At 43.1% G+C, this 13,781-nt stretch overlaps 1 protein-coding gene across 4 annotated transcripts in view; it reads left to right on the top strand.

Moving 5' to 3' along the window:
* LOC118539727 (aldehyde oxidase) overlaps positions 1-13,781 on the top strand; it is an 80,211-nt gene that overhangs the window by 65,106 nt on the left and 1,324 nt on the right. For 3 of the 4 annotated variants that reach the window (XM_036098498.2, XM_036098493.2, XM_036098492.2), the window contains 8 exons: positions 1,164-1,259; positions 3,597-3,725; positions 4,449-4,523; positions 5,953-6,005; positions 7,239-7,353; positions 10,564-10,629; positions 12,607-12,795; positions 13,495-13,662. In XM_036098498.2, coding sequence (XP_035954391.2) covers positions 1,164-1,259; positions 3,597-3,725; positions 4,449-4,523; positions 5,953-6,005; positions 7,239-7,353; positions 10,564-10,629; positions 12,607-12,795; positions 13,495-13,662 — 891 coding nt within the window. Of the gene's footprint in view, positions 1-1,163; positions 1,260-3,596; positions 3,726-4,448; positions 4,524-5,952; positions 6,006-7,238; positions 7,354-10,563; positions 10,630-12,606; positions 12,796-13,494; positions 13,663-13,781 lie in introns of those variants that run through there. The other variant, XM_078071162.1, reaches the window with a different exon arrangement.

Genomic DNA, 13,781 nt, shown 5'->3' on the forward strand with positions numbered 1-13,781 from the left:
CAGCTACAGAAGTGTGCCTTGCAGGGCTTCCTAAACCACAGTGCAACCACTGGGACATTTTCACCAGGACCACATGCTGTTAATATTACTCTTACACTAGAGACACAAAGTGAAAAGGCCATCCTTGTTTTCTGCAGCCTCCTGGGATATCTTCATCCCCCTTAGTCTAGCATGGACAAAATTGCAAGAAGGCACATTGGTGTTGATTATAAAACATTTTTAGCTAGAGTCTGGATGTTTCTGATTATAGCAGCCTTTAATTCTGTGTTAGCAGTTTGGTTCTTTCTCGGTCCCTGTGGGGAGCTGTACAGTTAGATAAGATTCCTTCCAAGTTCCCTTCCAACTAAAGCCCTATAATTCTGTGCCAGGATAATTTGGGGGGGTAGGCTTGGCTCATTTTGCAGCAAACAATGTCTGTCTGTCCCATCTTATTTGGGTTTTTGTTTTTGCTTCTCTCTATCGTACCTACAACTATGGGATTATGTGTTCATGTAAACAATTCTCCCCTGCCCCAACCTATCTGCACTTAACTTGGCATTTTACAACTGACCTCCCCCCCCAAAAAAACCAAACCCCAAACCTAGATTGTTGTTCCACTCTGGATTAGGGAGATCCTCAAATGTCCTCATGAGGAAATAGCAGTTTGTGGAGGGTCATCCTGCCCCAGCCTCAAAGCCCCAGCACTGGCCTGGCTCTGCTCAGTGTTCTCAGGGCACTGGGAAAAGTGTGCGTATTTCAGCAGGAGATGGAAAGGAGGGGGTCATTTCCAGGGAAAATGTTTTATTCTCTTTATTTATTTTCATCTGGTACTTTTTAATACCTTCTAGAATAGACTGACAGTGAAGCACATATTTGGTTTTTGAGGACAGTTTTTATGCTGATATCTGGTTAACATTAAACTACTAAAGTAAGGGTTGGCAAATGACAGAGTGGGTCAGGTTCTGCCCTGTTCTGTATGTCTTTGAGCTTAGAACAGCTTATTACATGTTTTTCATTTTAATTCCAGTATAATTAACATACAGTGTTATATTAGCTTCAGCTGTACCATATAGTGATTTGACAATTCTATACATTGCTCTCCAGGGAAAATGTTTTACTTGATGAGACATGTGATAATATCAGTCCAAAAGATCATGGAAACTCTTGTCATCTTTTCTGGATAGGCTGCTGCCTTGGTTCACATTTACCTGGATGGATCTGTGCTGGTGACTCACGGTGGGATCGAAATGGGTCAGGGGGTCCACACTAAAATGATTCAGGTAAGTATGCAACTAGTTGGATTAAGTTGGGTGTGCGCTTGTAGCTGTGTATGAGAGAGAAACCAACCATGTGTATTTTCTGTTCCAAAATGAAAAAGATACGAGATTTTAGCTTTGACAGCTTAAACTGTTAAGCTGTTAACAGAAACTGGATAAACCAGCCGGTTTTGTAACTAATGTCCTAAAAGAATGTGGCAGAAGAGTCTCAGGTTGTCTTATTGCTATAGAAGATTGTGTCTTTATTTGTTGCTTTCCTTTGAGTAAGCAGGTCTCTCCCACCATCCGCAAACAAAGTATTGCTTTGAAACCTTTTGTAAACCAAAATGGAGTAAAGCAAAGTTGTAATTACCATTAATTTATATGAAAACAGGGGTGGCTCAGTGTTAAGCGGCTGCCTTCAGCTCAGGTCATGATCCCAGGGTCCTGGGATGGAGCCCCGCATCGGGCACCTTGCTCGGCGGGGAGCCTGCTTCTTCCTCTCCCTCTGCCTGCTGCTCTGCCTATCTGTGCTCTCTATCGAAAAAAAAATTTTATATGAAAATATTTTTGAGCCTTTCCAGACCCCCCTCCAAATTAACCTCTCTTAATATTTTCTGATTTGCTGATGGACGTAAACATAAATGGAGATAAAGCACAGATGGTGACAGATGCAGTTCACAGCTCTGGCAGCTTGATGCCCAGACGCTGAGTGTGGCTCCGGGGCAGGAGCTTGGGGTTCTGCTCTCCCTGCTGGGGGTGAGCGCTGCTTCCGCAACCGTCCGCTGCCAAGCAAACACTGAACGCTATCTTGGCTCTTCATCTTTTTTATTAAAAGTGAAAATCCTCTTCAGATTTATTTCAGTGAGCGAAAACAGGTACCAATGTAGGTGTTTTGTAAAAACCAAGAGACTCTCAAACTTTCACAAAGAGGCAGACACCAGTATTAACAAGCGAGTTGTCTTTTTTGAACCTTTGCTGGCTAATAAGAAGATGTGTAGATACTGATGTATTGCATCATTTCTCGCCCTTTTTAGGACTTGGAGTAATCGATAATATAAATCACATTGGATATTTCTAATCAAAGTCTACCTGTTTTTTGACTCATTCGCTTTAGATTAATTTTTAGGTACTGTTTCTATTTTGCGAATAATAATAATATTAAAGATTTTAAAACATTTGGAAGGGGCAAAAAAAATTGTTAAAAAGACTCTGAACAGTTTCACCAGTTAGCAATAAGCACTGTTTTGAGGTCTTTCTGTCTTTCTTTTTTCATAAATTGCTAACATGCTGTTTATATAATTTTTTGTATCCTGGTTTTTTGTGTGTGTTTTATTTAAATTCCAGTTAGTTAACATACAGTTATATCAGTTTAACATACAGGGTAATATTAGTTTCAAGTGTACAATATAGTGATTCAACAATTCCATACAACACCCAGTGCTCATCAGGACAAGTGCATCCTTAATCCCTGTCATCTATTTAACCCATCCCCCCGCCGCCCCTGCCGTCCTCCCCTCTGATAACCATCAGTTCTCTATAGTTAAGAGTCTGTTTCTTGGTTTGCCTCTCTCTCTCTCTTTTTTCCCCTGTGCTTGTTTCTGTTTTTTTTTTTTTTCACCTATCTATCTGATATAGAGTGAGCACTTCCTCCTGTGGTTAAGAATTCTTTGCAATCACGCTTTTTAATGGCTGCTTGTGGATGTATGTATAATTTATTTAACCATCCCCAGTTGTTGAATACTTCAATTAATATTTTTGTATGTAAGCCTGTCGTCAAATTAATGATTATTTTCTTAAAATAGATTTCCCGAAATGAAATTGCTGGGTCATAGAGTGTACCTTAAATCACGGACACTTATTACCAAATTGTTTTCCAGAAAGTATGCATTTCATTACGCCACTAACCAACTTTATCCGTTACGGCTTTTTTAAAAACCTTAGATAATTTAATAGTTGTGAAAGATAATATCTCATTATTGCCTTGATTTGCATTTTTCTGTTTATAGAGACTTTGCTAGAATTTTGCAGAGTGAGGTGGTAGGAAAGGCCTCAAGGTGTTGATTTCATGAAGACGTGAAGCATCTCCTCCTGTGTTGGCTTGGGGCTTTGCCTCCTCTTCCTGATGCTATTGCACGTGAGAAAGTCAAAGAAACAAGAATGTGTGCTCAAGGTTTAGGGTCCAGACTAGCTATACAGGGTCTTTAGAAAAGAACTTTTTGTGGCTGCAGGAATTCATGGTTCTACCCGCCTGTCCCTGTTGCATGTATGGGGGCTCACACGTGGGCTACTGTGTGGGTATGTGCACAGGTCTGCGACTAACCAAAGTAACGTGAAAAGAATCTCTCCTCTAAAATTCAGGTGGTTAGTCGTGAATTAAGGATGCCAATGTCTAATATCCACCTGCGTGGGACAAGCACAGAAACTGTCCCTAATACAAACATCTCTGGAGGTTCCGTGGTGGCCGATCTCAACGGGCTGGCAGTAAAGGTAAAAATCATTGCCATGGCATCCAAATCATTAGCCCCACCGGGCCAGGAACATGGGTGGAGCTCAGAAGATGTTGAGATTTAATCCAGTTCTTACCTCCTTCTCACGCCCTCCTGGTGAAAAACGTGCTTTCCCCCAGCATCAGGTTCAGTACATGGTACAATAACCAGCTGCTCTCCTGGGCTGGAAATCCATCTCCTTTCCTCCCTCACTCCTGACATCTCATGGATCCTTCCATTCCACTCAGAAATATCTCTGTGTCTTTTGACATCCACGTTCCGGGAATATCGCTGCTTGGATTCAGACTCGCACCTCTTGCCAGGACCATTACAAGGCTCTGTCTCTCCACCGGAGTTTTATTGCCTTTCACTCTGGCTTCATGTTGACAGAGTGAGCTTTCCCACAAAATAAATCTGACCATGCCGTGTTTAAAAACAGTGGTCGGGGGTTTGCCATCAGTTTTTCTGTTAAGTCCTGACCTCTTAGCACGGATTACAGGCCCCCCAACCTAGACGGTTCATCGTTAAGACCAGCTCACACTTCAACCCCACCCCTGGGAAACCTTTCACATCACCTCTTAAAGGGTCGGTCTCTACCTTCTCTGTGTTGTTGAGGGCCTGTGGGCCTCCTAAACAAACTCTGTAATGACACATATGTTGTGGTTTTGAAATTAGTGTTTGCCTGAAATTATGATAATGATTTTAATTAAAAAATAATCCCTAGGATGCTTGTCAGACTCTTCTAAAACGCCTTGAACCCATCATCAGCAAGAATCCTCAAGGCACTTGGAAGGATTGGGTGAGAATCACTGTTACTTTTGTGTTTTATGTTGGGGAAAAAAGGAGGGAGGAAAAATGTGTGAATTAAATATCAGTTGAAATGGCACTTTAAAAGGTACTACAGTTACATAACGATAAGTAGAGGCCTTTTGGCTCTCTGCACGTGGAAACGTTATCGTAATATGGTAGAGGAACTCTTGCATCTGGGAAAATTCTCCATTAGAGAGAAAGATTGTTTTTCTACCCAAAGCCCTTGTTTTTAAGCCAGAACAAATTAATGTTTCTTCCGATGGATCCCAGGTATTTTCTAGATAATAGCTGTAAATCTCTTTGTTATCCTCCTTTGGGTTCCACCGTTCCTAAACGGAAAGCCAACAGTACAATCCTTCTATAAAAGTAAAAAATCACATAAGCACTCATGTAGAAATAGGAAACCAAGCCACTGGATATGTATTCAACCAGTAGTAGGCACTAAATGCAGTGGAAATTTCAACTGCTTCCTTCGATGTACTTACAACCCCGTTGGAAGAGAAAACGCACATTCTGCAGTCAACTAGCATACTTTTAAAGTAATAGGTTATAAAGTACCAGATGGTGTGGAATGGATGTCAGTAAAAGCTGAGAGTGTGTGTCAGGCTGACTGAGGATGTCACATTAAAAGCATCGGTCGGGGGAAATAGCATTTGGGGAATCCTCCTTAGACATGGGTCCTGCTCTTCCACAGAGTTAGGACTCATTCTATAATTCATATTTATGGGAGCTCTCAGTCCTTTTGGGGCATCTTTATTTCTGCCCTCTGCCCTGTGCTTTCCGAGCCAACAAAAGGCAGAGAGAGCCTGACTGAAGAGCGATACCGTGCAAGACAGCCAGGCCTCCGCCCTCAGAGATGCTACCATTCAGCGTGCTTTCTTCTGCTGCACTCCTCACCTTTTCCTTTCTCGGACTTGGGGACGTGGACCTAACCCCCATTTTTCTGTCTATTAGTCAACTACGTGCACTGCAGAGTCAGGAGAACTTACCATGTCAGTGGTACAATGTACCAAAATTATGCCACTTTCCCAAGACCAATGAATACCTGGTACTAAAACTAAACAACAACCACCTCATTGTCTCCTGAAACATTCCCGGTGGATAGGCTGTCTTTTCAGAAGACCGAGTGAGGTTCTTCATCAGCAGAAGGCCTGTGGGCTGTTCTAGTCCTGACTACGGGTGTAACATACCTGGGCAGTCACGGGACGTCACAGGCCCCGAACACATGCCATTACTCGCGGCAGCGACAGCGAGTGCTCGCGAGGACAGAGAATGCAGAAAGGAATACCTTAATCTTGGTTCTTCCTGGCTATTAGTACTGATAGCTGCATTTCACGTAGAGCGAAACCAAGATTGAAGCCGCAAGCGATTCTTTCTTGAAACATCATCATCACATCATCTTTCCTCTTATTTCCCAGGCACAAGCTGCTTTTGATGAAAGCATTAGTCTTTCAGCTACTGGATACTTCAGGTAAAGAGTCCTTTCGATCACATGCTATGAAAAATAGCAGCTGTTGCTTGAGGAAGAGTTTCACTTCCATTTGCAATTTTGGGAAAAAATTGATTTGGGTGACCTTCTATTAACCCACTGTTATATACAACATTTAGCTTCTAGTTAATCCAAATGCCCAGAGAGGCTTCTGTTGGGAAAAATAGGCACATAAAATAAAACACGGCTTGAGCTGATGATTCAAATCCTACTGGGCGGTACTGGAGGGTTCTCTGAGGTTAGTGCTTGGAACCCACAGCAGTAGCTGATGTTTTATTGAAAACTTAGCGTATCCTTAAGAGACAAAGGTAAAGGGATGCAAATTAAACCCATAATAAGATAAACACCATTTCACACCTTCTAGATTGGCAAAAAAGAAGAAACCTGACAATAAGCACGTGTTGTCAAGACGCTGAACAATTGTCACTCACCTACTTTGGAAAATAATTATCAGATTATTTTAATGGAAAATGAAAGCTATCAGAGAACAGGGTGAATCAGAAAGTCTCAACTGATTTGTCATGCTGCTAGTTCTCCAGGGAGTCTCAGGGCACTGGTCGGCTATCAGGAGTAAGTGTGAGAAGCGTTTTTAACGGCCACCTCCAGGCCAAGAAGCAGAGGAGAGAAGGGGAGAAAGTGCGGGCAAGCTGCTGGCCTGCGCACGCCTCTTATATGGTGACATCCGTTTGGTCATTGAGGAAGAGTGAGGAACAGAGCAGGCGTGGAAACCAGAGAAGTAGCAAAGAATGAGAGCCAGGGGCCTGGTCTTGCAAACAGAAGGCTGAATCCTGGAGCCGGAAAGACAGACGAACAGACGAATGTGCACCTTTGAAATAGTGTTTGGTCTAAAATGCAGGTGAAATTCCCTAAACCTGGTGACAGTAGGATGACATGATTCAATATTAACGAAAAGTAATAGATTGGGTAATCACAGAGTAAGCACCTAACTTCCAGGCATAAGGAGTCATTCATTGGTGAGGAGCAATTGAATGTTTTTATCAGACAAAGCAAATTTAATAAGAAAGAAGTATACATTTGTTCAACAGATTTATTGCACGCACGACATGCCGGCACATCATTGTACAAGTGTGTTCCGCTCGTTTGCTGTACATGCAAACTGAACACAGCCTCTTATGGGTCTGTTTAATCATCAGGGTCTGCAGTTAGGGGACTGAGTCGCTTAACAACGCTCCTCAAGAATTCTGTTTCTTCCAGGGGCTATGAGTCAAACATGAACTGGGAGACAGGCGAAGGCCATCCTTTTGAATATTTTGTTTATGGAGCTGCCTGTTCCGAAGTTGAAATAGACTGCCTGGCAGGTGCTCATAAGGTCAGTACCAACTGGGAAGGTCTTCCAGTTGTACCCCAGATACACCTAAATTCCGCACATGACATCTGTCTGAGCACCGTAGAAGCACCATGTATTTGGCTGAGGATAGTTTCTCTGTTACCAGAAAAAATCAGAAGCTCAGCAATTGCCTTGGTATTGTGGTTGCTTCCATGGAAAATGACCGGCGGCCTCTCTTGTTTATTTTCCTGGCCCTTTTAAATGGAATCAGGAAAGAAACCACTTCAAGGAAGAAACAGAGCTTAAAGAGAGCTTTCATGTAGACCGTTGGTCTAACCAGCAGTCCTGAACTCTTACATAAAATGCCATCATATGACATTTTTGAAGGATTTTGTAAGTGTCCATAACCTGCTAACAAGCACCAAGGGCCAATCCGGGGAAGCTAGTGGCCAGCTTTTGATATCTTTTATCTAGCTAGATCCTGCTTTTTAGATAGTTTAAGGGCATCCCTATGCTTTTAAGGGATGCAGTGAGGAGATATGCACACAGTTTCTCTCTCTCTCTCTCTCTCTCACACACACACACGTGCACTTCTGTTTCAAGGAGAGTTTCTCCTCTTGTATCTCGGTCCTTGTGGGACCCAGCTGCAATGAAGCTACTTACTGGCCACTGTTTATAATAATAAATGATCATTAATACATTCAATGGGACTGTGATACCCTCACAACTGTCATGTGATAATCTGTCCCAAAACCTACCCAGAAGCAAGCTCTAGGTCTTTATATTTCCCAACATACTTTGTGACTGTATCTTGGATTATGATAAGATGTAAGTTTTCATTTAATAGGTCTCTGGCATGTATGTTTTTTAAAACTATAGTCAGCCTAATCTTTGAAACTGTACATGCCTTTATTGAACCTGCCTGGTACAGTATCTGGTTTGTTCAGACTCTAACCCAGACCAGACTACTTTTGGGGAATCTTGGACTGGGACACAACAATGATCATTCTAAGCATGGTTTTCATGCTAGAGTAGCTGTCCTCTTTTAGTTCAGTAGAAAGTTCTCTCAGGCTAACTAATTTCTACATCACCTTCTCCCTCAAAGAAAAATTTGGTGAAAACCTAATCACTTGGGTTTTCTTTATCTGTATATGCCTTGGCCTTGTTAAGATCTAAGAACAAGGTAATAATTAGTATGAATAATTGGTATGAAATTCTAAGGTGTGTTCTTATGACTTAGTTGAACAATCTTAAGAGATGTGCTAAATAGTCTTTTTATCAGATGCATTCAAAAAAGCTAGATCTGTAGCTCAGGTTAGGTAAACCCCTAAGTAAAGGGCTATAATGTAACATGCCCCCTGGGCCCTCCCTGGAGGCCTGTTTCTCAGTCATTCTCCTTATGTTGTTAGAATTGTTCTTTTTTTTTTTTTTTTTAAGATTTTATTTATTTGAGGGAGAGAGAGAGAGTGAGAAACAGCATGAGAGGGGAGAGGGTCAGAAGGAGAAGCAGGCTCCCTGCTGAGCCGGGAGCCCAATGTGGGACTCGATCCCAGGACTCCAGGATCATGACCTGAGCCGAAGGCAGTTGCTTAACCAACTGAGCCACCCAAGCGCCCCTAGAATTGTTCTTATTCCTACAAAATTTCCCTCACTTTGAACCTACATCTATATATTACTTATCTATTGCTGGGTAACAAATTACTCTCAAGTTTGGCAGCTGAAAATAACAAATATTTATTAACCGACAGCATTCTGAGGGCCAGAAATCTGGGAGTGGCTTATCTGGGTGATTCAGACTCAGGATTTTTCACAAGGTTGCCATCAAGCTGTCAAAGAGGGCCACAGTCCTCCCAAAGCTCAATAGTGGCTGGAAAATCTGATCCAAGCTCCATCACCTGCTTGTTGGCAGGAGGCCTCAGTATCTCACTGGCTGTTGGTCAGAAGTTTCCATTCTTTAGCACAAGGACCTCTCTATGGGATGTCTCAGTGTCCTCAGGACACGCAGGCTGCCCCCAAGCCCAGAGGGACTGATGCAAAGGAAGAAGAGAGTGTGAGCAAGTGAGAGAGCACCCAGACAGTAGCCACAGTCTTTTACACCCTAACACCGGGGTGATGTGCTAGCACTTCCACATGTCCTGTCCGTCGCACAAACTAACGCTGGTAGAGTGTGGGAGGGGAATCCATCAGGACGTGAACCCAGCATGCAGGGATCGTCATAGGCCATCTTGGAGGCTGGCTACCACAACCTAGAACTGCTCTCTTCAGCCCTAACAAAACACAGTGACAAACAGTAAGTCCATGGCTCTAAAAATGAAACTTTTACTAACACTGCAGACTTGAGAGCACCTCCCCTCACCAGTAACAGAGGCCATGGGTCTGCCGGAAGGCCAGCCTTGCTGAATGGTGTCACAGAGAACTTTACATTTCATCATGTCCTTAAAGAAGAAAGGTGTTTTATTATTTTATTGCAATAAAACATTCTGGATCACTCTCTAATTTTCTTAAGAAAAATGTTAGATGAAAGTCCCAAATCAAATAAGAAAACTCTTGGGTTTCCTTTGTTCCATTAATAGTTGTAAGTAGAATCTATTTCTCGTGGCAGACGTCATTATGTCGAGTAAAAGAGTACAGACTTGCTGGAGAGCAAAGGTGTTACCAGTAACCTGGCTGGGCCTGCCATAGTCCTCATTTGTAGCTTATCAGGAAGTTTTGGTCACCAAGTTGTGCTTTAGATTTATCTTTCCTCTGCTCTCAAAATGAAGAATCTACAACAGCAGATAACAGTTGGAGACTTTTCGGCTGATGCACCCTGAGTTCTGTGCTTCAGTCAATGTCACCCAGCCAGCTGGACTCTGGATGTTGGGTTGTATGGTAGCCACAGGGTTTTTCAACAAGGATCACAAGGACTGTAAACATTTTCTGTGTCATAGATTATGTCTGCTGCGCTGGGTTGAACTCACTAAGTTACGTCACTCAGCCAGAACAAAGTCAAATATTTTTCTCTCTTGTTGTTCCTGAAGGAAAAAAAAAAAAAAAAAATCAGTGCTTAAGCTGGTTGAGTATGTGTATAATTTTGAAAGTTATAGATAGACTGGTGACCCAATAAAATTCTTTGTTGATTCTTTCTCCTGAAATGTATTGTGGCCCCAAAAAAGTTCTATACCAATGGCTTCCTGGCAGGAACTGTTTCGCAGCCTTCTCTCCTAAGTTGTACTCAGGAAAATGAACATTTATGCTCTTTTTTATTACCAGAACATCAGAACAGACATCGTCATGGATGTTGGCTGCAGCATAAACCTAGCCCTTGACATAGGCCAGGTACGTGTACCTGCTTTGCCTCAACCCCATTTGTGAAAGCCAGAACCGCCGTGGGGGTCTGTAGGGCAAACATTCTCTCCGGCTTATTTGTCGTCGTAGTTTTCTACCCCTGTAAGTCAGAATCCATTCTTCAGGCCAGCCACAAAACTCAAATCTCTTACTGTTTAAAAAAGGGAAGGGAACAAAGAAGTTTTAAGTGGTTTCTGAAGAGACATGCGGTCTGTGACTGAGGAGCTTGAGGGAGGCAGAAGAAGCAAGCCTAGAGGTGTCAGATGCGCCCTTCACCTCTGGGATTAGAAGTAGACTGGAGGCTAAGTGTGAAGTCTTGGGCATACGATGGGCTCTAGCTTCGAGGAGTTTAAAGTCGGGTTGGGATAACATCAAACAGTTGCAGCAGTAGCCATTAATAATAGGTAGCCTGTTTTGCCCACAGTTATCTTTTATTTAAATTTGATAACATAATAAAATAAAATAAAAATAAATAAATAAATTTGAAATAATTGACAAGACTAAAAAATCACCAGCTGTGTTACCTAAGTATTCAACTGGCTAGTGTTTCTTGGAAACACAGAAAATTTGCCAACACTGACGCTGCATTTCCACAAGGAAAAGTCAGTTGGCTCCCTTTTTTTTTTTTTAAAGATTTTATTTATTTATTTGAGAGAGAGAGAGCACACATGAGAGGGGGGGAGGGTCAGAGAGAGAAGCAGACTCCCCGCTGAGCAGGGAGCCCGATGCGGGACTCGATCCCGGGACTCCAGGATCATGACCTGAGCCGAAGGCAGTCGCTTAACCAACTGAACCACCCAGGCGCCCGGTTGGCTCCCTTTTTTAAGAGAAGCATGTACTCTGTGATTCTAGGAGTCAGGACTCACCTGGAAGCTTCACTCACGTTCCTCACCTGTCTCCTACCTGTGGGCAATTCAGCTTACTACCCGCAGTTCAGAACATAATTGGAGGTACTCTCCAATCATGACACGTGTCATTGGAGAGTGGGAAGAATGGGTGGGTTGGAGAAGTCAAAATGGGCTTCAGGGAGGCCCCAGGTTTAGGGAATGAACAGGAAAAGGCATTCTGGGTGGGAGGAGAGTGGAGGACCTAAAGAAAGACAGGAAATTCAGCCTACTCTGTGTTCAGGGCTAGTGGGGGGCGGCGGGGGGGGTGACGACGGTGGCGAGTGCCCGTGCGGCCTGTGTCAGTGGAATGGAAGGCACGGCTGCAGGCAGAGACCAGAAGGGGGCCGGGTCGGTGGAGGCGCCCCGGAGACAGGCGCCTGCCTTAGAAGGTGGAGGTGACGTCGCCTGGCGTGTGGTCTAGGCTTCTATAAGGAAGATTCATCTAACATTGTGTTAGAGAAGAATCTCCCCGCAAATAGACACAAGGTAGGCTGGAGGGTGGGGTGGAGAAGACGGCACACAGAGGAGACCCAGAAGTCAGGAAGATGTGTGGAAAGCCAATTTTGTCCACATGCTGACATCTAAGAATTGGAGCATTTTAAAGCTGTGTAGGAAGCTTGGAGAGCACACAGTTCATGTAACTAACAAGTGAGGAAACGGGACAGGAATGAGAGGCCACGCCCACTTGCGAGCCAGGATTGTGATGAGGTGAGGGGACGCTCTGAGCCCTGTCAGTGTGCTGGGGGCTACGGACAGATCGGCCAGAGGGTTCCTTCTGGCTCATGGACCAAAAGAAGGAGGGCCTTTGGGCCACAGGCTATTTGAGGCCTCTTCTAGAGCTATAATTTCACTGCCCAATTGAGATTCAAAGTCAACTTCTTTGACTTTGAACTGCGCACCGAATAAGATGTTCAAAAATGAGGTAATCTTCTAAGTAAACTTCCAGAGACATCTTCCAGGACATGCTGCAACCCCTCTTGTGCTGTGTTTTAAAAATTCAAATAAACAGCATAAAGTTGAAATGCTCCTGTTGGTTGTATTTTCTCATATATGGAAATTCTTTTCTTCCCCCCTCCCCCAGATTGAAGGTGCATTTATTCAAGGCATGGGACTTTATACAATCGAGGAGCTGCACTATTCTCCTCAGGGTGTCCTGTATACTCGTGGCCCAAACCAGTATAAAATCCCCACCATCTGTGACATCCCCGCAGAGTTGCACATTTCTCTACTGCCTCCGTCTCAAAGCTCCAATACCCTGTATTCATCGAAGGTAAGCTGTGCTTGATAAATAAATGAATGTTTATGTGATTTGTGGTATCTGTGCAGGGGCTGGGGGAGGGGCCTTCATTTCTGTGTTGTTTGAGGTTTTTACCAGACTTATAGAAGAAAAGGCCCTATTAAACATTTTAATTTTAAATTAATTTAACATTGTTACAACTTTTCTTAAGTACTTCAAATTTTGGAGCCTAACATGAACTACTGTTACCATCAGGTTGTATCTGATTTTTTGTTTTGCAATAATCATCTCATACCTACGTCTGCTTTCTCCATTTGGCATCATTTCCTTAGGCAGGAATCCTAAGAATGAGAATACTAGGTTAAAATATCAAATTACTTTTTTAAAAGAAAAAAGTTACATGTATAATAATATTTTATAGGGGCACCTGGGTGGCTCAGTTGGTTGGGCATCCGACTCTTGGTTCTGACTTAGTTTATGATCTCATGGTTGTGGGATTGAGCCCCCCCATTGGGCTCCACTCTCAGTGGAGAGTCTGCTTGAGGATTCTCTCCCTCTGCCCCTCCCCCCACACACATGTGCGCACTCACTCTCTCTGTAAAATAAATCTTTAGAAGTAATAACATTTTATATAGGCATCTATACACATGTTTACCTATAGATGCACATATACATATATATACATAGAGATACAAAGAGAGTCATAATCTGGTTGACTTGTTTCTCTTCAAGGGTCTGGGAGAGTCTGGGATATTCCTGGGATGTTCAGTGTTTTTTGCCATTCATGATGCGGTGAATGCAGCACGACAGGAGAGAGGCCTGTTTGGACCATTAAAGCTCAATAGTCCCCTGACCCCAGAGAAGATTAGAATGGCCTGTGAAGATAAGTTCACAAAAATGGTATGATCTGCTCATAAAATTCTGAATTTTTGTTCCCTGTCCTTGTAGTCAAGTTTTATTAACTCACCATGTTTTTCCATGGAAGAAAAGGTGACAGGAATCCTGAGGGCATTTGAGCA

This window comes from Halichoerus grypus, chromosome 4 (assembly GCF_964656455.1).
Source record: "Halichoerus grypus chromosome 4, mHalGry1.hap1.1, whole genome shotgun sequence".
In the NCBI taxonomy this organism is placed as follows: domain Eukaryota; kingdom Metazoa; phylum Chordata; class Mammalia; order Carnivora; family Phocidae; genus Halichoerus; species Halichoerus grypus.